We start from the raw sequence: 23,308 nt of genomic DNA, 5'->3' as shown, positions 1-23,308 counted from the left end.
CGCCTATAACAGTCCGGGTGGTTCTTTTCCTCTTTGGTCCGGAGGACATAGCGTCCACAGTTTCCAAAAACAATTTGAAATGTGGACTCGTCAGACCACAGAACACTTTTCCACTTTGTATCAGTCCATCTTATATGAGCTCGGGCCCAGCGAAGACAGCGGCGTTTCTGGGTGTTGTTGAAAAATGGCTTTTGCTTTGCATAGTAAAGTTTTAACTTGCACTTACAGATGTAGCCACAAACTGTAGTTACTGACAGTGGTTTTCTGAAGTGTTCCTGAGCCAATGTGGTAAAATCTTTTACACACTTTTTGATGCAGTACCGCCTGAGGGAGCGAAGGTCACGGGCATTACCGCTTACGTGCAGTGATTTCTCCAGATTCTCTGAACTTTTTGATGATATTACAGACCGTAGATGGTGAAATCCCTAAATTCCTTGCAATAGCTCGTTGAGAAATGTTGTTCTTAAACTGTTTGAAAATTTGCTCACGCATTTGTTTACAAAGTGGTGACCCTCACCCCATCCTTGTTTGTGAATGACTGAGCATTTCATGGAAGCTGCTTTTATACCCAATCATGGCACAAACATGTTCCCAATTCAATTCAAAATCACCTGTGGGATGTTCCAAATAAATGTTTGATGAGCATTCCTCAACTTTCTCAGTCTTTTTTGCCACTTGTGCCAGCTTTTTTGAAACTTGTTGCAGGCATCAAATTCCAAATGAGCTAATACTTGCAAAAAAATAACAAACGTTTACCAGTTCAAACGTTAAGTATCTTGCCTTTGCAGTGTATTCAATTGAAAATAGGTTGAAAAGGATTTGCAAATCATTGTATTCGGTTTTTATTTACGATTTACACAACGTGCCAACATAACTGGTTTTGGGTTTTGTAAATGTAAATAGTACCGTCGTTTTAGAAATACAGCCGTAAATCTGTCACGATGACAGCGTTCGAAAGCAATGATGAATTAGCAATGATCTTGTTGGACTTTTGAATGGATGAACTAAAACTATCACAAAGGACACGTTGACTCACAGCTGAGTAGAAGTTTAGCAGAGACAAAGTATAATTATATCCATGAGGCAATTTACTCCATCAAAACAAGCAAACACCTGCAGAACATGACGACCACGCTGATGATCAGCTACTGAAGTGTCCGGTCAGGATAATCATGTGGCCCCATTAGTGGTTGTGGCCCTTAACAACCACCTACAGTGTTTTTGTCTGTTGCCTGTCGACAGCCTTAAAAAGGTCATTGTAAACAACAGCATGAGTGTCACAAAGCATTTTAAGTCCATCTAGAGGTAGATGACATTTTAAATGCAGGGGAAAAAATATCAGGAGGTTGCCTACAGCCACAGCTAGGTTTTTGGCCCGATTCGAGACCTTGGCGTTTTTTTGCTTGTTCTATTTATACTTGATTTTGCGTAATGGTGGGCGAACGGACTAACCCAGTGTTTTTCAACCACTGTGTCGGGGCACACTAGTGTGCCGTGAGATACAGTCTGGTGTGCCGTGGAAGATTATGTAGTTTCACCTATTTAGGTTAAAAATATTTTTTGCAAAGCAGTAATTATAATCTGCAAATAATGTGCTGTTGTTGAGTGTCTGTGCTGTCTAGAGCTCGGCAGAGTAACCATGTTATTCTCCTCAATATCAGTAGGTGGAAGCTGGTAGCTAATTGCTTTGTAGATGTCGGGAACACATCGTGTGAGACGACGATGGTTTGTCGTGATCACAATATGCAGATGACAGCGGGAGGCAGCGTGCAGGTAAAAAGGTATATAATGCTTAAACCAAAAATAAACAAAAGGTGAGTGCCCATAAGAAAAAGCATTAAAGCTTAGGGAAGGCTATACAGAATGAAACTAAAACTGAACTGGCGACAAAGTAAACGAAAACAGAATGCTGGACGACAGCAAAGACTTACAGCGTGTGGAGCAGAGACAACGTCCACAAAGTACATCCGTACATGACATGACAATCAACAATGTCCACACAAAAAAAGATAGCAACAACTTAAATATTCTTGATTGCTAAAACAAAGCAGGTGTGGGGAATAGCGTTCAAAGGAAGACATGAAACTGCAACAGGAAAATACCAAAAAACAGGAAAAGCCACCAAAAAAGGAGTGCAAGACAAGAACTAAAACACTTTGCACGGAAGCACAATCAAAAACCTCCAAATAAGTCACGGCGTGATGCGACAGATCGTGACAGTACACCTACTTTGAGACAAGAGCTATATTGATGCATGGTTGGTTATGGTTTAAATTCATATCCAACAATTGTGTCAACGAGTTTTTATTGTCTATTGAGTTTCATTTCTTAATGATTTCTGCTGGTGTGCCTCTGGATTTTTTCAATGAAAAAAATGCGCCTTGGCTCAAAAAAGGTTGAAAAACACTGGACTAACCAACTAAATGAGAAGTGGAGCAAACATGCGGCGAACATTTCCGGCCAAATCCGAATCACATGAAAAATGGGGTGTACGAAAAATGAGGTACCGCTGCAGTAGAACTTGATTTTTGTTTTGTGGACATCATTTGCTGTCTCCAGTGGGTCTGCACAACTAATGTCAAATTTGTCTCCATCATGTTCACTATCTTGCTAAGCCAAAACTTTTTATCATTTTGTGTTTTTGGAGACGTCAATACACTATTTTTGTTGGAAGGGGGCACACAACATTGAGGATACACTACAGTACACATGGACACACAGACCGATCAAAGAGGACGTGTAGACTGACCTTCAGCCCAGCCTGCGTATATCTTGCCGTCTAAACATTAACTCTGGGGACTTGGCACAGTTTAGTCTAATGGATTGTGTGTGTGTGTTGTGTAAGTCTGTGTGATAAAACCTGAGGGGACGTGAAGCCCGGATGGACGTCTGAGAGTGAAGTCTTAGCGGTATCCTAGCAGGGGAAACAGTCGCTTACTAGATGTGTGTGTTGTCATGGGCCCCTGATTGTCCTGACTAGCACATGTGTCCCTGTGTGGACATGGCCCCATAAAAGTCCACCTGTGCCACCTGCATGCAGGATCAGCTGTTCCTTCATTCCTTGCCGAGCGCACTTTGTGTGTGGCCCAGAGAAAGTGCTGACATGAAAATGCCTCCTACGAGTGACACATTGCGGGTCATAGTGTGTTTGTGTGTGTGTGTGTGTGGCCACATAGTCTCCCATTTTGCCTCCTGTGGATAACCAATCGCTTCTTCCTGTGGATAACCAATCGCTTCTTAACGAGAACGTTTTTGACACTCTGTAATATCTGGTCATACAGGACATTAAAGTATTCTTCTTGTTGGGGGACCTAAAAGGTCACTTACATTTACCCCTTGGCCACTGGGGGGCGCTAAGCTGTTAGCCAATCAGCACAGGTGTGCCCCCATAACATAATGGTACAGTAGCTCCGAGAAGTGAATTCCCCCTCACATTTCAGAATGTTGTTATAGCTTACCAAGGGACAATATCAAAAGAGTACTTTAGAGTAGTCCGTGTACAGCTTCTACAGCAATATACATTTATTATCAACACACAGTCATTATAGTCTAAATAGCTGGTAACACAAGTGAGCACACCTCGGTGGAGATGGTGAATGTTAGAGACTAGGGATGTCCTATAATGGCTTTTTGCCGATATCCGATATTCCGATATTGTCCAACTCTTTAATTACTGATACCGATATTAACTGATACCGATATCAACCGATATATGCAGTCGTGGAATTAATACATTATTATGCCTAATTTGGACAACCATGTATGGTGAAATTAATAAAATAAGATAAATAAATTCAAAACATTTTGTTGAATAAAAAAGAAAGTAAAACAATATAAAAACAGTTACATAGAAACTAGTAATTAATGAAAATTAGTCAAATTAACTGTTAAAGGTTAGTACTATTAGTGGACCAGCAGCACGCACAATCATGTGTGCTTACGGACTGTATCCCTTGCAGACTGTATTGATATATATTGATATATAATGTAGGAACCAGAATATTAATAACAGAAAGAAACAACACTTTTGTGTGAATGAGTGTGAATGAGTGTAAATGGGGGAGGTTTTTTTTTGGGTTGGTGCACTAATTGTAAGTGTATCTTGTGTTTTTTATGTTGATTTAATAAAAAAAAATAAAAAAAACAACAACAAAAAAAACCAAAAAAAACCTGATAACGATAATAAAAAAAACGATACCGATAATTTACGATATTACATTTTAACGCATTTATCGGCCGATAATATCGGCAGGCCGATATTATCGGACATCTCTAATAGAGACCTAGCGCTCTTCTTTCCTTCCTCCACAGTGTATGTTGGATTTGAACCCCAGCTCTCCAGTGCTAGCAACACTTGTGCGCTCTACCACCACCATGCTTGACTGCAGGCAAGACACACTTGTGTTATCCATCCATCCATTTTCTACCGCTTGTCCCTTTTGGGGTTATGTTGCTAGCTATTTGGACAATAATGGCCAACGTGTGTTGATAACAAAGCCTCACTGCCATGTAGGCTGTACATAGACTGCTCTAAAGTGTGTGTGTGTGTGTGTGTGTGTGTGTGTGGGGGGGGGGGTTAGTTTTCACACAGGTTGGTTGTCACGCTCGTTATATCGTTGCCAAAGCAAGCTGTCTCTCAAATTATTGGCATGAACATTTACGGATTCTAGTAATAAAAATCAATTTGGGGTTGGTTGTCAAATTGTCTTTGAAGTTGGTTGTCACATAGGCATGGCCAATGATTTTGACTCGTGAGCCACATTGGTTCGTAAAAACGCATGTGTGTGCGTGTGCTATATATATATATACACACATATACACTGGATAGCAACCAATATGTTTTTTTCAGGGCCACTGCCGATTATTTTCAGTGGAAGAGGCAGATAACTGATATTTGGAGCTGATATTCATTTGTAGTTATTGAAACATGAACAGTATACGTCAGTTCACAGCTGGACAAGCCTTTACATATTTTTTTTTACATTATTTTTAAGAAACGTTGGACGAGTAGCAGCATAATGTATATATATATGACATGGTAACAGCAGGATATTTCTGTGTAACAGAGGAGTGACAGACTGATGATTGTGTGGCAATATTCACCTGTCTTATTTTTTTATTTCTGAGTTTTAAAATGACACTGTGAGTTTGTCTGTGTGTAATGTTTTTTGACACTATAATTTAGTTGTAAAAATTGTGTAGCATCCTGCTGTATGTGTGCTTGGTTTCCTATTTTAAGGAACACTTTAAACATGTGCAGGTTGTTCAGCATTAGTGAAAGCTAAACAATACAACACTCACAATATGACTGACAGAATGCTAAAAATATTACACATCACCTCAAAAAACATAATGGAATTTTACAGCCTTTTGGCTGAAAAGAATAATGTACATGAAAATATATAACGTGGGATTTGTAATATTAACTATGAACGATAAAACACTGAATATTAAGAATATATGAATTAGGAGTGTGGGAAAAAATCGATTCAAATTCGAATCGCGATTCTCACACTGTGCGATTCAGAATCGATCCTCATTTAAAAAAAAAATCGATTTTATTTATTTATTTATTTTTTCATTTCATTTTATTTTATATTTTTAATATATTTTTTTAATTAATCAATTCAACAAAACAATACCCAGCAATACCATAACAATGCAATCCAATTCCAAAACCAAACCCGAACCAGCAACACTCAGAACTGCAATAAACAGAGCAATTGAGAGGAGACACAAACACGACACAGAACAAACTAAAAGTAGTGAAACAAAAATTAATATTATTAACAACAGTATCAATATTAGTTACAATTTCAACATAGCAGTGATTAAAAATCCCTCATTGACATTATCATTAGACATTTATAAACAGAGGTGGATAGAGTAGCCAGAAATTGTACTCAAGTAAGAGTACTGTTACTTTAGAGATTTATTACTCAAGTAAAAGTAAGGAGTAGTCACCCAAATATTTACTTGAGTAAAAGTAAAAAGTATGTTGTAAAAAAACTACTCAAGTACTGAGTAACTGATGAGTAACATACACACACATATCAGCCAAGGTAAGCACCCGCCCCCATAGAACAGGAAGCGCTTCTTCTTCTACTGTAAGCAACCACCCGCCCGCGTAGAAGAAGAAAAAGCGCGCGGATATCACCGTACGTTTCATTTCCTTTGTGTGTTTACATCTGTAAAGACCACAAAATGGCTCCTACTAAGCGTCAGGGATCCGGTTCATGAAAAGACGCAATCTCTCCATCCGCACACGGATTACCGGTACTATTTCACAGCAACTGATATTCCTGTGAACCGCACTGGATACAACGGGAGCACGTACGGTGAATATTCGCACCACAGGGAATGAGAAGTCATCCTTCACTGTGGTTCTAGCTTGCCATGCTAATGGCCAGAAACTTCCACCCATGGTGATATTCAAAAGGAAGACCTTGCCAAAAGAGACCTTTCCAGCCGGCGTCATCATAAAAGCTAACTCGAAGGGATGGATGAAGAAAAGATGAGCGAGTGGTTAAGGTAAGTTTAAGTTTACGCGAAGAGGCCGGGTGGCTTTTTTCACGCAGCTCTGTCCATATTGATATACGTATGTTTGTGATTGCACATTTGCGTACATTTTGGGAGTGAACAGAGTTGTTAGAACGCTGGTTTTTAATATATTATTAAAGTTTGACTGACCTATCTGACTGTTTTTTTGACATTCCTTTAGCGCAGTTAGATGCGGCTTACAACACCGGGCGGCTTATAGGTGGACAAAGTTTTGAAATATGCCGTTCATTGAAGGCGCGGCTTTTAACCCAGGGCGCCTTATGGTGCGGAAAATACGGTATATACATATATATATATATATACACACACACACACACATATATATATATATATATATATATATATATATATATATATATATATATATATATATACATACATTGATATATACAGTATATAATTTATATTTATTTTTTTTGCCGTTTTTGTTTACATGTTAATAGTGTTTTAATGAATATACATGCATGTTTAACACATATAGATTCCTTTCTTTCATGAAGACAAGAATATAAGTTGGTGTATTACCTGATTCTGATGACTTGCATTGATAGGAATCAGACAGTAGTGATGACAAACGTCCACGTTTTCAAATGGAGGAGAAAAAAAGTTCCTCCTTCTGTCTAATACCACATGAAAGTGGTTGGTTTTTGGCATCTTATATGTCCAGCTTCCATATTCGTTTTTATACACTTTACAAGAAATACATTGGCGGCAAACTCCGTAGCTTGCTAGCTTGTTTGCACAGGCTTTCGGAGACTCTTATTTTGAAAGCGCAGGCGCGATGGAGTGGCACTTTTATTGTGAAGACAGGAACTGTGCAGTCAGTCTTTAGGTTTTTGACGGGATGTACGGTTGAAATAAAAAAATGTCTTTTTTCCTTCACACTTTTGATTGATTGATTGGAACTTTTATTAGTAGATTGCACAGTACAGTACAAATTCCGTACAATTGACCACTAAATGGTAACACCCCAATAAGTTTTTCAACTTGTTTAAGTCAGGTCATGTGACCCCTGGCTCTGTTTGATTGGTCCAACGTCACCAGTGACTGCATCTGATTGATGGAACGGAGTGAACGTCACCAGTGACTGTATTTGTTGAAACGCAGGCACTATGAAGGTCTGTCTGACAGACCAAAACAAACAAAGCGTGCATTAACAGATCGATAAAAATTAGTAGCGAGTAGCGAGCTGAATGTAGATAAAAGTAGCGGAGTAAAAGTAGCGTTTCTTCTCTATAAATATACTCAAGTAAAAGTAAAAGTATGTTGCATTAAAACTACTCTTAGAAGTACAATTTATCCCAAAAGTTACTCAAGTAGATGTAACGGAGTAAATGTAGCGCGTTACTACCCACCTCTGTTTATAAACAATAAAAAAAATGAACAATAGTGTCATATAGGCTTACACTTGCATCACTTATCATAAGCTTGACAACACACTGTGTCCAATATTTTCACAAAGATAAAAAAGTCATATTTTTGGTTCATTTAATAGTTAAAACAAATTTACATTATTGCAATCAGTTGATAAAACATTGTCCTTTACAATTATAAAAGCTTTTTACAAAAATCTACTACTCTGCTTGCATGTCAGCAGACTGGGGTAGATCCTGCTGAAATCCTATGTATTGAATGAATAGAGAGTCGTTTTCAATCGGGAAAAAAATCGTTTTTGAATCGAGAATCGCGTTGAATCGAAAAATAAAATCGATTTTGAATCGAATCGTGACCCCAAGAATCGATATTGAATCAAATCGTGGGACACCCAAAGATTCGCAGCCCTAATATGAATGTCTCTCCTCTTTACTTGCCAGGCAACCATCTCAAGATCAATATTTTACAATGAAGCAAAATGCAACAAATATGCAACAAACACGGCAAAACATGAGCGCAAAGGACAAAAAACACCCACAGATCAATATAATAATAATCCATATAATATATAGAAATCTGCTTCCGTGTCCCTCCCTGACACTCACTGTGCTTCTTGCCTCATCTGCTTGGAGCTGCCCTGACGTAGATTACCGTAATAACCCGCCAATGTGCACTGCACATTGGCAGCTCAAGTTTCGATGGTAAAAGTTTGAAAAGCTTAACGGGCCGCATACTGTATGGCCCCCGGGCCGTAATTTTCCCATGCCTGTGCTGTGCACATATAGTCATATTTAGGGATGATGTTCGAAACCGGTTCTCCCGATTGTTCGATAAGAAAAGGACCGATTCCATGGATTCGAATCTCTTTTTGAGAACCGGTTCCCGTTATCGAAGCCACTATACTGTATTTTTGCGACCATAGGGCGCACCGTATTAAAAAGCGCCGTGTCAGTTACGGGTGCTATTTCTGTATTTAATGCATAAATAAGGCACAGCGTATTTTGGGCGCAGGCATGGGTAAACATACGCTAGCTTAAAACATACGCTAGCATGCATGGACACTGTTTTAAAAAGGCAGAGTTCGGTTGTACTTCATTGAAGTATTTATCAATGTACTCACATTATTTTTTGATCAATCCTCATCCACAAATCCATCAAAGTCCTCATCTTCTGTGTCCCAAATGAACAGCTGGGCAAGTTCTCCATCAAACACGCCAGATTCCCTCTCATAATTTTCAAAGTCAGTCTCGTTGTCCATTAGCATTGCAAGCTAGCACAACAGTAAAAGTCGACTTCTCTTGCCCTGTTGTGCGTACCGTGCTGGTCCCCTTCTTCTCCACAGTGTGCTGAAATGTCTAAAGTGAGCGGCACCTCATCCATGTTGGTGATGTGTTTGTCGGCAATTTTTTTATTTACAATGTACATAACAGCACTATATGCTCACTGGGGGCGAACCTTTAGCGTCCTCTCTCACCTGAAACCTTCACCCTATAACGGCCGCAAGCTGTCCTCAGTCACGTCCGCTTTTTCTCCATATAAACAGCGTGCCGGCCCAGTCATATAACATCTACGGCTTCTGGAACTCAGTGCACACACAACAACCTATCTGGATTCGATAAGAGATTCGATAAGGAATCGGTTCGATAAGAGGATTCGATAATGGGCTCGTACTCGATAATTTCTTAACAAACATCATCCGTAGTCATACTAGGGATGCGTCGATCAATCGGCCATGGATCAGTTTCGACCGAATGACTTTTAATGCCGGTCACAAAAGCTGAACCCTATTTATTTTTGGACGCCATCTGACGCAAGCAGCTAGCAGCTAACTGCGTATGTGCTTACACGATGTGGAGCTACTCCCCTAAATTAATAATTATCACCTTCATTGCGGCAAATAAACTGCACATCTTAATAAGAAGAAGAAGGGTTTTTGTCAGCGTTTCGATGTTGAAACATTAAGACTCAAGCCAAATGTGATCCCGAAAATCAGAAGCACCTTTAATTGAGAAAAACTGAGTCAGAACCTACGGGAAAACGTAGAAAAAGAGCAGACCCGAGATAAAAAGAAGACAATCTGATAGAGTATTCAATTTTGCGTCATCTTCTACTGATGCTTGAAGAAATGCTGAAAGAGCATGAGGAAACATCGGCTATAGTGTCTAGGGAAGAAGAGATGGAAGAGCAGGGAAGTCTGGAAATGTCGATTCTGTTATATTTATTTTTTGCTCATCGTTAACCATATCAATTTTAAAGTAATCATGGGCCAGGGGGACAAAAATGTGCAATTAAGTGATCAAAATATTAGTTTTACATTCATTTATGTAATAGGCTCCAGTTCTGTAGATGACGTCACACCTAGAGGAGGCGACATATCGAAGCTGGCGATGGAAAGTAAAGTTCCAAGTACAGTTAGTTATCTACCCATTACTGAAAAACTAATCGATATTATGGGAAATGACTGACTGATTCATCTTCAGGAGCCAAAAATACAATAAAGACCAAGCATCTTTTCGTGATTTTCTGGCCATTTGCGGGTCCTAAATGGCTGTCAAAGTGCACCGACTTGTCGGAATACCTACTCAGACTTCTTCTGTCCAGGTGAGAGGCATGGTGTACTATCTATAATAAACTTCCAAGGAGCAAGGAAGCAACAGACCACTTGATGATGTAAACATAGGTACACACGGAAGTGATCACGACGCCGCAATATATAGTTAATCTGCGTTAGTGCTTATATATCACTAACATTCGGGTATTGTTGGCGCTTTTTGAATGGTTATTTTTCTTGTTTTACAGGCAAAATAAAGGAGCTCCCATTGGCTCCGCTGTAAGCAGACTTTTATTGACGTTTATTTAATATTTATCCATCCATCCATTTTCTACCGCTTATTCCCTTTGGGGTCGCGGGGGGCACTGGAGCCTATCTCAGCTACAATCGGGCGGAAGGCGGGGTACACCCTGGACAAGTCGCCACCTCATCGCAGTATTTAATATTTAGAATGCATTAAAAAAATATCATTTTTGCCCTCGTAATGATTCGGAACGAGCAGTTCCCCTTTAAGTTTGAAAGATGTGTTGATGAAGAGCAAATCACAAAGTGTGAGACAACCAACCCTGCTCGTCCCGACATCCTTTTCCCGTCTTGTCACTGTAGAAGATGAAGTGTGATAAAAGTGTTTGCTGAAAAGCAGCTCGAGATGTTGATGTCTATACAAAATGAATGTCAAAGATTGTCAACCTATCAAGAATCAAGCGCACCCTAATGGGATGATCATTTAAACAATATTCAATCAAGAGCAGATAAAAGCACAATAAGTAAGAAGCACTTAACTTCTTCAATGGGAGATAAAAGTTCCTTCCCCCCCGCCATAACTCCTACTAGGCCTCGACATGATCTCCTTTTAGCATGGACTATCTTGTGAGCCAAAAACTTCTGTCACCAGATCCCCCTCCCCCCGACGAATGGCATGTGATCCCAACTGGCAGCTTGAGGGACGCTGACCACTACGAGGGGCTTTCTGAGGTCGACACCCCCGTGAGTTCAAGGCGAGGATGCACACGGAGGAGTCCTCCCCCCCAAAGGTTCTCTGGTAAGATCTTGTCATCAAAGATAATGTCAATGTTGGTGCTCAAGTTTCAGAAGAAGGTTGCTCAGCAGAAGCTAGAAGTTCCCTGGAAGTGATGTTGGCATCTCTTACGGCGGCATAGACATGCACGGAGCATGTTATTGCGTGCACGTCTCACAGACTCATCTAGTATTTTAGCATTATAGCTTCAATCAGGGCATAAACACTGTAGTGCCACAATCACATGATCAAAAAGGTCACAGGTCGACAGTTCAAATCTCGTTTGAGGGAACAAAAAGTATTCGATTGTGTCCGACTGTCATTGTTTGACTTTGCTCTCGAAAGATAAATAAACCATGTCACGTCCCCGCCATGCTTTTCCTTTATATTCAATAATTCAATCCCCCCGCCCTCCGCCTTCTCCTTTCCTTTTGCTGTCTGCAAATCCACCTCAATTTTTGATGACATTTTAATAGAAGTGGAGTCTCAAAAGTCAAACACAATCCACTCTGTGACGCTGGGTGACTTTCAAGTTGTTGTAATTGACAAAAAAACACACACACTAGAATGGTACCGCTTATGCCACACCCTTCTTGGGGCGGCGTCGCTGGATTGGTGGAACGGCCGTGCCAGCAACTTCAGGGATCTAGGTTCGACCGCCGATTCTGCCATCCTAGTCACTGCTGTTGTGTCCTTGGGCAAGACACTTTCCCACCTGCTCCCAGTGCCACCCACACTGGTTTAAATGTAGCTTAAGGATGTAGATAATGGGTTTTACTACGTAAAGCGATTTAGATATAGATAAATATAATTCACTTCACTTATGAATCGGTTTTCAATAAAAACATTTTTTTTTGTTCACCGTCTTGGTTATCGTTACGTTAACGCCCAAACATTGCAGGGTAACTAACTAGTATTTGTCCAGAATCGAGTGTCCAAACAAAGATTCCTACGCCTTGTTGACTCAGCCTTTGTGCTTTGTACTGCAAAATAAACCACCATGAACCCCCCGCAGTCCCCCGAAGGGACAAGCGGTAGAAAATGGATGAATGGAATCCGAGTTGCAAATGCCAGCACTTTGACAAAGAAGGGGGAGGAGCACTGTTAATTTCTCTACTCATCACTGTCTTTGCCAACAAGAGTCTCAGATAAAGATAAAGGTTGTTATGGGTCACACTCCTGCTGCATCTAATCCTGCTGAGCGCACCGCAGGCCACTCCGACGGGCGTTCCCTCTCGGCTGCGGTTGCCCCTTCGCGCGGCTGCAAGCAATCTGCAATCAACACACCTGCCTTTATAAGCCAGCGTGTCTTGAGATCCAGTGTCAGAACGTAGCTTCTTGTACCCGTACAGTAAGCCAACACGTCTCCAGCCTTCTTGCATGTGCTATTCCTCTCTCTGTGTTCCCTCCCCGTCGTGTTCATTGTCTCTCGTGTTGTGTCATTCTCCAGCTTACTCCAGCTGTGTGTCTCGTCTGCCTGGATCCCCTCTGGACTTCACTCTTGACCGGAAGGGCCCTCCAGTGGGCCACGGCAGCAGTCGACCGCAACCAGGGTCTTAGCACGAACTTCACCTCTTTTCGCTCGGAGTTCCGGGCGGTGTTTCACCACCCCGCCGATGGAGGAGACGCCGCCTCAAGTCTTCACTCCATCAAGCAAGGCTCTCGCTCTGTCGCCGACTATACCCTCGAGTTCCGCACCCTGGCAGCCGATAGTGGATGGGACAACAAGGCGTTGCTGAGCGCCTACCATCAGGGTCTCAACGACAAGATCAAGAACGGACTACTACGAGACCGTCCTGCCACCTACCACAACCTCATCAAGCTGGTCCTGCTCATGGACCAAAGACTCAAGGAGCGGGCTGCGGAACGAAGACAAGCAGTCCGCGAGAGGGCCAGAACTCCGGCATGGGAGACTCGGACCACTTCTTACGCCCCTACTGCTTCCAGAGGTCGGGTCGAAGGGGCCTACTTGGCGGACCATTCTGGCTTTTTCCCCGCACCAACAAGAGCGGAGGAACCCATACAGCTGGGCAGGACACGCCTAGCCACGGAGGGACGTGAGAGGAGGTTCTGGCAGCGCCTCTGCCTCTATTGCGGTTGTGCGGGACATGTGATCCAGACATGTCCTACACGACCAAAAGATCAGGCTCGCTAGTAAGGGGAGTACTAGTGAGCCACAATGACCAGGGTCATAATGACAATGACCCCGGCATTCTCTACCCCGTTACACTGTCATGGAGCTCGAAGAGTCTGAAGGTGGGGGCATATTTGGACTCAGGAGCAGATGAAAGTTTCATGGACCGTGAATTTGCCCTCTAAGCCGGGATTGAGCTTCTGCCCGTGGACACGTCCTTGCCAGCTCAGGCCTTGGACGGACAACCCCTTGGACCCATTATACCGTACAGCACTGGTCACTCAAACCCTTTCGGGCAACCATACTGAGCAAATCAGTCTGTTGATCCTCAACGCCCCCGTCACTCCGCTAGTCCTTGGCCGCTCGTGGCTACGCCAGCACGACCTTCCGATTTCCTGGATTTCAGGGAAAATCCTAGCCTGGAGCACGGCTTGCCATGCCAACTGTCTCAGGGCACCAGCATCCATCTCGGGGAATCCTAAACTGGTGTCATCCCCATCGGACCTATCTGGAGTCCCCACAGTCTACCATGATATTGCAGCCGTATTCAGCAAGGCATAGACATTATCCCTACCCCCGCACAGACCTTACGATTGTGCCATCGATCTTGTGTCTGACGCAGTCCTTCCTTCAAGCCGTCTCTACAACCTATCCATACCCGAGAAAAAGGCCATGTCAGATTACATCACGGACTCACTCGCTTCTGGCATTATCACTCCCTCCAAATCCCTGGTAGCTGCAGGATTATTCTTCGTCAGCAAGAAGGATGGGTCCCTACGACCCTGCATCAACTACCAGAAACTCGACTTCATCACTGGACTTCCTATCTCTAAGAGTAACACCATGATCCTCACTATCGTCAACAGATTCTCCAAGGCTGCCCACTTCGAACTTGCCCAAGCTCCCATCCTCGGCCGAGACCACTGACCTGCTCGTTCAGCATGTGGTCAGAATCCACAGGATTCCCATGGACATTGTGTCTGATCGTGGCCCCCAATTCATTTCCCGGGTCTGGCCAGCCTTCTGCAAGGGGGTCGGGGCCACGGTCAGCCTGACTACCACCCCCAGAGCAATGGCCAAGCGGAGAGGGCCAACCAGGGGATGGACGCCATGCTGCGCTGTATGGCTGCTCAACCGCCCAACTCTTGGAGTAAATTTGTTCCCTGGGTGGGATACTCCTTCAACACCATGACCTGCGCAGCCACGGGTATGTCCCCATTCTAATGCTCTCTGGGATCTCAATCCCCCCTGTGTCCCTCTCAGGAGATCAAAGCGGCAGTGCCCTCTACCCGAGCCCACCTGAGGCGCTGCCGCAGAGTGTGGAGGTCCGCCCACGCTGCCCTATTAAAGGCTTCAGAGAAGATGCGTCGCAACGCCAACCGGCGGCGCATCCCGGCCCCAGACCACCAGGTGCTGCTACGGGCCAAGGACCTCCACCTCCCAATCTACTCCCAGAAGTTGGCACCATGTTACGTTGGACCATATTCCGTCAGATTCAAGATCAACCCAGCCGCGGTACGTTTGGATCTTCCACAATCAATGAGAACTCACCCTGTTTTTCACATCTCGCAGGTCAAGCCGGTAGCTAGCAGTTATTTGTCCCCCCCAGCCCCTGCTCCCCCTCCTCCTAAGGTCCTCAAGGACGGTAACTGAGTCTGGACTGTAAAGGAGATTCTTAGGGTCCGGCGACAGGGGAGGGAATGTGTCTACCTTGTGGACTGGGAGGGATGTGGAGGATAGATCCTGGGTGCCGGCCTCTTACTTCGCCGACCCCTCCCTTATTGACGAATTTTACAGGCTCACCCTGAAGTACCTCGAAGCTCGCCGGGAGTCTCGCATAAGGGGGAGGGGGGTGTCCTGTTATGGGTCACACTCCCGCTGTCTCTCATCCTGCTGCGCGCTCTGCAGGCGTTCCCTCTCGGCTGCGGTTGCGCCTCCGCGCGGCTGCAAGAAATCTGCAATCAACACACCTGCCCGTGATGAGCAACCTGCCTTCATAAGCCAGTGCGTCTTGAGATCCAGTGCCAGAACGTAGCTTCTCGTACCCGTACAGTAAGCCAACACGTCTTCAGCCTTCTCACAAGTGATATTCCTCTCTCTGTGTTCCCTCCCTGTCGTGTTCATTGTCTCTCGTGTTGTGTCGTTCTCTAGCTTCCCGTCGCCCTTCCTCGTTGTCGAGGAGTGTGTCTCGTCTCTCTGGATCCCCTCTGGACTTCCTCTTGCTTCTCTGGACTTCCTCTTGCCTCTCTGGACTTCGACCTCACGCCTGCCCACTGACCACGACGCCTCGCTCCAGTCCTTGACCATACGTCTGTCTTTCGACTTCCGAGCCGGCTTTGCCCTCTTTGGACTTCCGCCTCGATCTCAACACGCACCCTCAACACCCACTGGTAACCACTCTCATATAAATACCACACATAGTCACACTAAATATATTTGGATTACACACACACCTCACGCACACTACAAGCTGTCAATAAATACGCTGACAGCTAACAACGTCACTGCCTCACTGCCGTCTTCTTCTCCCACTGCACCGCCACAAAGGTAATATTAAATGTTATAAAAGTAAAAAGTTAAAGTACCACTGGTAGTCACACACACACACTAGGTGTGGTGAAATTACCCTCTGCATTTGACCCATCCCCTCGTTTGGTATGATTCGGTTGGGGTTTGAACTCACGACCTACCGATCTCAGGGCAGACACTCTAGCCACAAGGCCACTGAGTAGGCTAAATTGTTATTTACACATTTAATTCCTAATTTTTATGTATTTCACACTGTTGTCTGAATGTACAACTCTAATTATTCTGTAGAATAATTAATTGGATTTACATGATTTTTATGGGGAAAAATTGGTCTGGAACAAAAACCGAGGTACTGTCACGATCATGGCACAGTGTTCTTCCTGCCCTTTGTTTGCCTGATTTCTTGTCTTGGTGCTCTTTTATTGCCTCTATTTCTTGTTTGATGTCTTTGTTTTGCAGCACCTTTGCTTCATGTTCCTGTACTTTCAAGCTCACCTGTTCTTCATTAGTAATTAGTTCTATTTGGTTCCACCTTGCTCCCTTGGTTCAATCGCCATTGCGGATGTATGTTGTATTGCCGGGGTTCCTCAAATGGTGGGTAGGGACCCCCTTGGGGTGTATTGTCTACACTCTAGTATTCATGTTACAACAATGCACACGCCTGCAGTTAGGTGGCAGCAGTGCTCAATCTAATCAACAGGCTCCCTGTAAGAGTAGAAGGGACACAGAAAGACGTGTACAGAACTAACAGGGGCAAAGAAATGGACAGTGTATTGTACATACACTATATTGCCAAAAGTATTTGGCCACCCATCCAAATGATCAGAATCAGGTGTCCTAATCACTTGGCCCCGCCACAGGTGTATAAAATCAAGCACTTAGGCATGGAGCCTGTTTCTACAAACATTTGTGAAAGAATGGGCCGCTCTCAGGAGCTCAGTGATTTCCAGCGTGGAACTGTCATAGGATGTAATAGCTGCAAAAGATGGACCGACATCATATTGAACCCTATGGGTTAGGAATGGGATGGCACTTCAAGTTCATATGTGAGTCAAGGCAGGTGGTCAAATACTTTTGGCAATATAGTGTATAAATACATTTGGGGGGGTTGCATTAATTTCTGTGCCCCTAGGGGGTCGTGAGAGAAAATAATTGGGAAGCACTGCTATACGCACGAGTGGTTTGTTTGCTACTACAACTTTTTTGTTCCTGCTTTTTCCCTGATAAAAATACTTTTTTTGTTTTACCTGCACACCAACGTCCATCTCTGCAACCTGTGGTCACGCCGCCAGCAACACCACGACAGGAGCCACTGTAAAGTAAAACTAAAATGAATTAAAACCACTCAGCTTTAAAGACATCTTAAGATAACTGATGCTGGAAACAGAGTTTTAATAAGCAGTACGTGGGGATTCCTCAACATTCAACAACATACTCTGTGCACTTTCTCCTGCTGACACACATAGCGTAAGTTACAGTAAGTACACTGTGGTTAGTCAGTAATTGTGGGGTTATAATGTGATGGGAGCGCTGTTGCCAGGAAAGGTTTGTCGGCTTTAGATGGGTGATGTGTAGGGTAAATGCTATGTGTTTATCTACATTCTGCTGCGCTAAGATAAAAATATCTAGCAGTTGGCTCGGGGCTGTAAAGTTTAGCAGAGCGCATCGTCATCATCGTTAGGTGGAGGAGTCTGTACTAATGCGTCACCACTTTGTCACAAGGAGTAATGTTTGTTTTGGCCTTTATCCAACCTCACGTCCCATAAGTCCATGTAATGTAACATTGGATGATGCAAAGGGTTGACTTATTACTATTAAACTAGCACTAAGAATTTGCATTTAACATTGAGTATTAGTTGGTATTTTAGTGTATGGTTTAGGTTTAGGTTGCAAGTGTCCTCTTACGTCTTATATGTGTGTGTTCTTTAGTGTGGTGACTCAGTGAGAGACAGCTGGCTATAATGACCAAGCAAATATTTGACACCGGCTAACAGCACGTCATGCTAATTTATTTTTTCCACAAGTACCGCAACAAAGCGTCTGTTGTTACCAGAATTGAACAAAAAGTAATGTACTGTAATTAATCAAGAACTTGTGTGTTACTTGAAGAACTGTTATTTTTTTATGACTGGTCTTTGTAGAAAACAACAACACTGATTATAGTTTTAGGGAAAAAAAGCAGTTTTGTGAAAAAAGTTTGCTTTTTAAACTGCAGTAAGTTCAATTACATTTTATGTTGCTTTAAATTACATTTGTTCTATTTCCGAATACTCACTAATAGTTTTTATTTAATGACAATTAACCTACAAGCTCAATTGGCAAAATTTGCAAATATTTGGTAGACATTTTCTGTAAAATATCATTGCTTTAACACATGGGTGTCAAACTCTGGCCCGCGGGCCATAATTGGCCCCCCGTGTAATTTCACTTGGCCCTTGAGGCGATATAAAATTAACTTTAGAGCTGGCCTGCCGATTATATACAGTGGCGGTGCCGCGGTAACACCGCATTCACCGCTAATTCTGATACTTGCCAACCCTCCCGGGCGACTCCCAAATTTCATTGCTCCTCCCGAAAATCGTCACGTCCGCTTTTCACCCAGTCGAACGAGTGCTGGCCCAGTCACATAATATGTGCGGCTTCTGCACGCACACACAAGTAAATGCAACGCATGCTTGATCAACAGCGATACAGGTTACACTGAGGGTGGCCGTATAAACAACTTTAACACTGTTAGAAATATACGCCACACTGTAAACCCACACCAAACAAGAATGATAAATGGGTTATACTTGTACAGCACTTTTCTACCTTCAAGGTACTCAAAGCGCTTTGACAGTATTTCCACATTCACCCATTCACACACACATTTTGGTGGTAGCGGGGGTGTATTTTGTAGCGTCCCGGAAGAGTTAGTACTGCAAACGGTTCTGGTATTTGTTCTGTTGTGTTTATGTTGTGTTACGGTGCGGATGTTCTCCCAAAATGTGTTTGTCATTCTTGTTTTGTGTGGGTTCACAGTGTGGCGTATATTTCTAACAGTGTTAAAGTTGTTTATACGGCCACCCTCAGTTTAAGGTGTATCGCTGTTGATCAACAGAAGCCGCACATATCTTGTGACTGGGCCGGCACGTTGTTAAAATGGATGAAAAGCGGACGTGACGACAGCTCGCAGAGGACGTTAAAGGCAGTCCCTTTAAAGCACGACCCCAAGACTGTGGTCCGGGTGGACTACGAGATATAATGACTGATGAACACCTTCGTTTGATAATGAAGGTTGCCTCAGCTCAAAGCCTGAGCCCCGACATTAATGAACTGGCATCCAAGAAAAGATGGCAGGTATCTGGCTTGGGCACATCAGATTAGATCAGTGTGTTGCAAACTGAGCAGTTTAAAGTCCTGAATGGTTGGTTTATTCATTGTTATTTTATTTTCAAATGTATTAGCCTGTGGAAAAAGTTAATGTTGATATTTACCTCAGAAGGCTGCAAATATAAAAGAGGCATTCAATTTCTATTTAAATTGTATTTGATATGCCATTGATATTTTTTAATTATTATTATTATTATTTGAAACTCGATTTTGCATGTCACTATAAAGTTATATAAGCCTTGCTTGTTCAATATTCAACGCAAAACTTGTTTGGGTCCCTATTAAAAGGTTAATTTGTTCAACCTTGGCCTGCGGCTTTGTTCAGTTTTAAATTTTGGCCCACTCTATATTTGAATTTGACAACCCTGCTTTAACACATTTAAAATCCAAGTTGAGCTCAAAATGATTGAAAGTAAAGTCAATTTATGGGTGTGGGTGTGAATGGGTATAGTGTAATTTAGCTGGAAGGAAGCAAGATTATAGCATAATTAATGTGTTATTTGTATTATTTGTAATATTTTAACACCAGTTGAATCTACCAAATATTTCACACAGGCTAAATTCATGGTTGATTACCACGAGATGGTGCATAAGATTATCTGTCCCTAAAATGGCAAAAATATTTATTTATTTACATATTTTTGTGTAATTTCCATCTTAAATATATCCACTCAAACAATAAAAATCCACTGTAAGACAAAAAAATGTTGTAGTGGTATATTCTAGGGCTATTTAACTACATAATGAAGAGGGCCACAGTTTCAGGAGCCCAAGGGCTTTGTTAACTTTGTTATTTTTTTGCAAATTTCAGCTCATTTGGAATTTGATGCCTGCAATATGTTTCAAAAAAGCTGGCACAAGTGGCAAAACAGACTGAGAAAGTTGAGGAATGCTCATCCAACACTTATGTGGAACATCCCACAGGTGAACAGGCTGATTGGGAACAGGTAGGTGCCATGATTGGACGGCGTGGCGCAGTGGAAGAATGGCCGTGCGCGACCCGAGGGTCCCTGGTTCAATCCCCACCTAGTACCAACCTCGTCATGTCTGTTGTGTCCTGAGCAAGACACTTCACCCTTGCTCCTGATGGGTGCTGGTTAGCGCCTTGCATGGCAGCTCCCTCCATCAGTGTGTGAATGTGTGTGTGAATGGGTAAATGTGGAAGTAGTGTCAAAGCGCTTTGAGTACCTTGAAGGTAGAAAAGCGCTATACAAGTACAACCCATTCATCATTTACCATTTATGATTGGGCATAAAAGCAGCTTCTTCTGGATGTTTCGTCAGAAAGTGCCTCCGCAGGTTATATTTCTTTGAGACTGTGTTTACTTAATTGCCAAATAAACACATTGGCTTTCAAACAGCTCTGTCCATAAATTAATTATTTTGCCCTCACTCCTCGTATCCAGCGTGTGCAGCTAGTTAACAGTATGAAGAAAAGAACGCTTTAGTTTTTGTTGAGGATGGATGTTCCTTCTTTTGAATTGTTTTCCTTACTTAGTTTTATTTCTTTACACTTCCTTAATTTAGGCTTGTAAGACTGAAAATACAAACATAACATAAACATAACAAAAAAAAAACATCCATTGTGTATTTTACATAAGTAATGGCCATTGTGCATTTTACATATACAATAGAAAGTTTAGTGTTAATATATTCACACAATAAAATATAAAAGTTGAAAAATGACACATTTACACACCAAACATTATATGTGACTTATCACGATTAGCGTTGTCGCCCTCCATCGGTCAAATGTATCACTACATGTATTAAACGAGGTTGGATCTTTTCTCTCAGACAAGAAACAACGAATACAAAATACACCACGAAGTCATCAATTTCAACACAAAACAAACTAAATATCTTTATGCACAAATTATATCTACTTACAAATGTTTCACCAAGTTTTGTGATGAAGCTTCCACGCTGGGATTTCTACCATTGTTGCTACTTGTCTGGATCAGTGTGTCCGTCGCTTAAAAGGTCCGACAGAAAACAATGACTCGAGCACTTGCTCGGGGTAGAACATTCATTGTTGTTGTTAAAAGTCCGATTTTTGCAATTTATTTCGATTTTTTTTTCAGGGTTGAATGAGTCGTCTTCTTCTACTGAACCTACTGCTGCTTCACAGTGACACATATGCTACGCTGTCGCCCCCTGCAGATGGCGGGAGTACTGCATACATAATCAACCCTAGTTTTAATGCTTTCATCAAGCCTATTTAGGTGATGTTCTGTGGGCCAAATTAAAAACTTGAGCTGGCCGAATGTGGCTCGCGGTCTGTCCAGTTTAATAGGCCTGGTTAAGGCCTTAGGTTTAGGGTATGTTTAATGAAATGTTGATTTATCAGACAACTTATTCTCCATAAGCTTTAGTCCATATGCACAAGCACAAACAAAAATCAAGTTTCCCACAACATTTATTTTGAGGCCAGTGAAAAATGGCCAAGTCACACATTTGTCCCAACTTCCCATGTCTGGAATGTCCGCATCTTTCATTCAAGTGACAGATCAGCATTTTCCGCTGTGAAATGAACAAACGGCGCTTTTCTTTATTGTCACCTCAAATCTCTAGAGGGGATGACAATGAAGCAAGGAATGAGATGAATTAGAAAGATCAAACATGCTTGAGACACAAGTTGTATAACATGGAAGCTCAATCTCTTCCCATTCATGTCCTGAGAGCGCAGCCTCGCATGGCCTCTGACTGCAGGGCCAAATGTCAGGCCCACGTTCCAGGAAACATTTTGTCAACCACCGCAGCCTTGATTTCATTGGAGGAAGAGATCTTCTAAAACTGGCCGCATTTCAGCTTCTATTTGTAGACGTCTGGTCATCCAGTCGCGAGCTCTATGTAAAACACGACACACATCTATGTGGATCAATGCTGTACTTTTAAGAGTAGTCAGTGTCCAGCATATATAGCAGTATAGATTTTCCTTCAACAAGCAATATAATTGTGTCTTGTTTACGGTCAAGCATGGTAACATCACGGTTTGGGGCTGCATGAGTGCTGTCGGGATTGGGGCGCTGCGGTTCCAATCAATCGTTTTCCCCCCAACATACTAAGAAGCCAAAGAGGATTAAGAAAACAATGAAAATGTACTCTCTGAACACTTTTGGGACATGTTCACTGTGAGCTGCACATATAAGTACAGAAAGTATTCAGACCCCTTTAAATTTGTCACTCCTTGTTTCATTGCAGCCATTTGCTAAAATCAAAAAAGTTCATGACAAACACATTTCGGGAGAACATCCGCACCGTAACACAACATAAACACAACAGAACAAATACCCAGAACCCTTCGCAGCACTAACTCTTCCGGGACGCTACAAGGTGTGTGTGGGTGTGGGGGGGGGGGGGGGGGGGAGTCCCGGAAGAGTTAGTGCTGCAAAGGATTCTGGATATTTGTTCTGTTGTGTTTATGTTGTGTTACGGTGCGGATGTTCTCCCGAAATGTGTTTGTCATTCTTGTTTGGTGTGGATTCACAGTGTGGCGTATATTTCTAATAGTGTTAAAAAATTTTATACGGGCACCGTCAGTGTAACCTGTATGGCTGTTGATGAAGTATGCGTTGCATTCACTCGTGTGCGCATACAGAAGCCGCACATATCTTCTGACTGGGTCTGAACGATGTTAGAATGGATGAAAAGCGGACGTGACGGTAGCTCGTAGAGTACGTTAAAGGCAGTGCATTTCAGGCACTGCACCAAGACTGTGGTCCAGGTGGACGAGATATAATGACTGATAAACACCTTTGTTCGATAAT

General features: G+C 42.7%; 1 protein-coding gene across 1 annotated transcript in view; it reads right to left on the bottom strand.

The window, feature by feature from the left end:
• Positions 1-21,592, bottom strand: part of adcy3b (adenylate cyclase 3b) — an 88,176-nt gene extending 66,584 nt beyond the window's left edge. The window contains exons 1-2 of the mRNA XM_061929922.2: positions 21,429-21,592; positions 17,415-17,479 (exon numbers count right to left, since the gene is read on the bottom strand). Coding sequence (XP_061785906.2) covers positions 17,415-17,432 — 18 coding nt within the window. The 5' untranslated portion in view covers positions 17,433-17,479; positions 21,429-21,592. The remainder of the gene's footprint in view (positions 1-17,414; positions 17,480-21,428) is intronic.
• Between the last annotated feature and the right edge of the window lie 1,716 nt (positions 21,593-23,308).

This window comes from Nerophis lumbriciformis, linkage group LG34, assembly GCF_033978685.3.
Source record: "Nerophis lumbriciformis linkage group LG34, RoL_Nlum_v2.1, whole genome shotgun sequence".
NCBI lineage: Eukaryota > Metazoa > Chordata > Actinopteri > Syngnathiformes > Syngnathidae > Nerophis > Nerophis lumbriciformis.
Note: the sequence above shows the minus strand (reverse complement) of the source record. Positions and strands in the feature narration are given on the sequence as shown.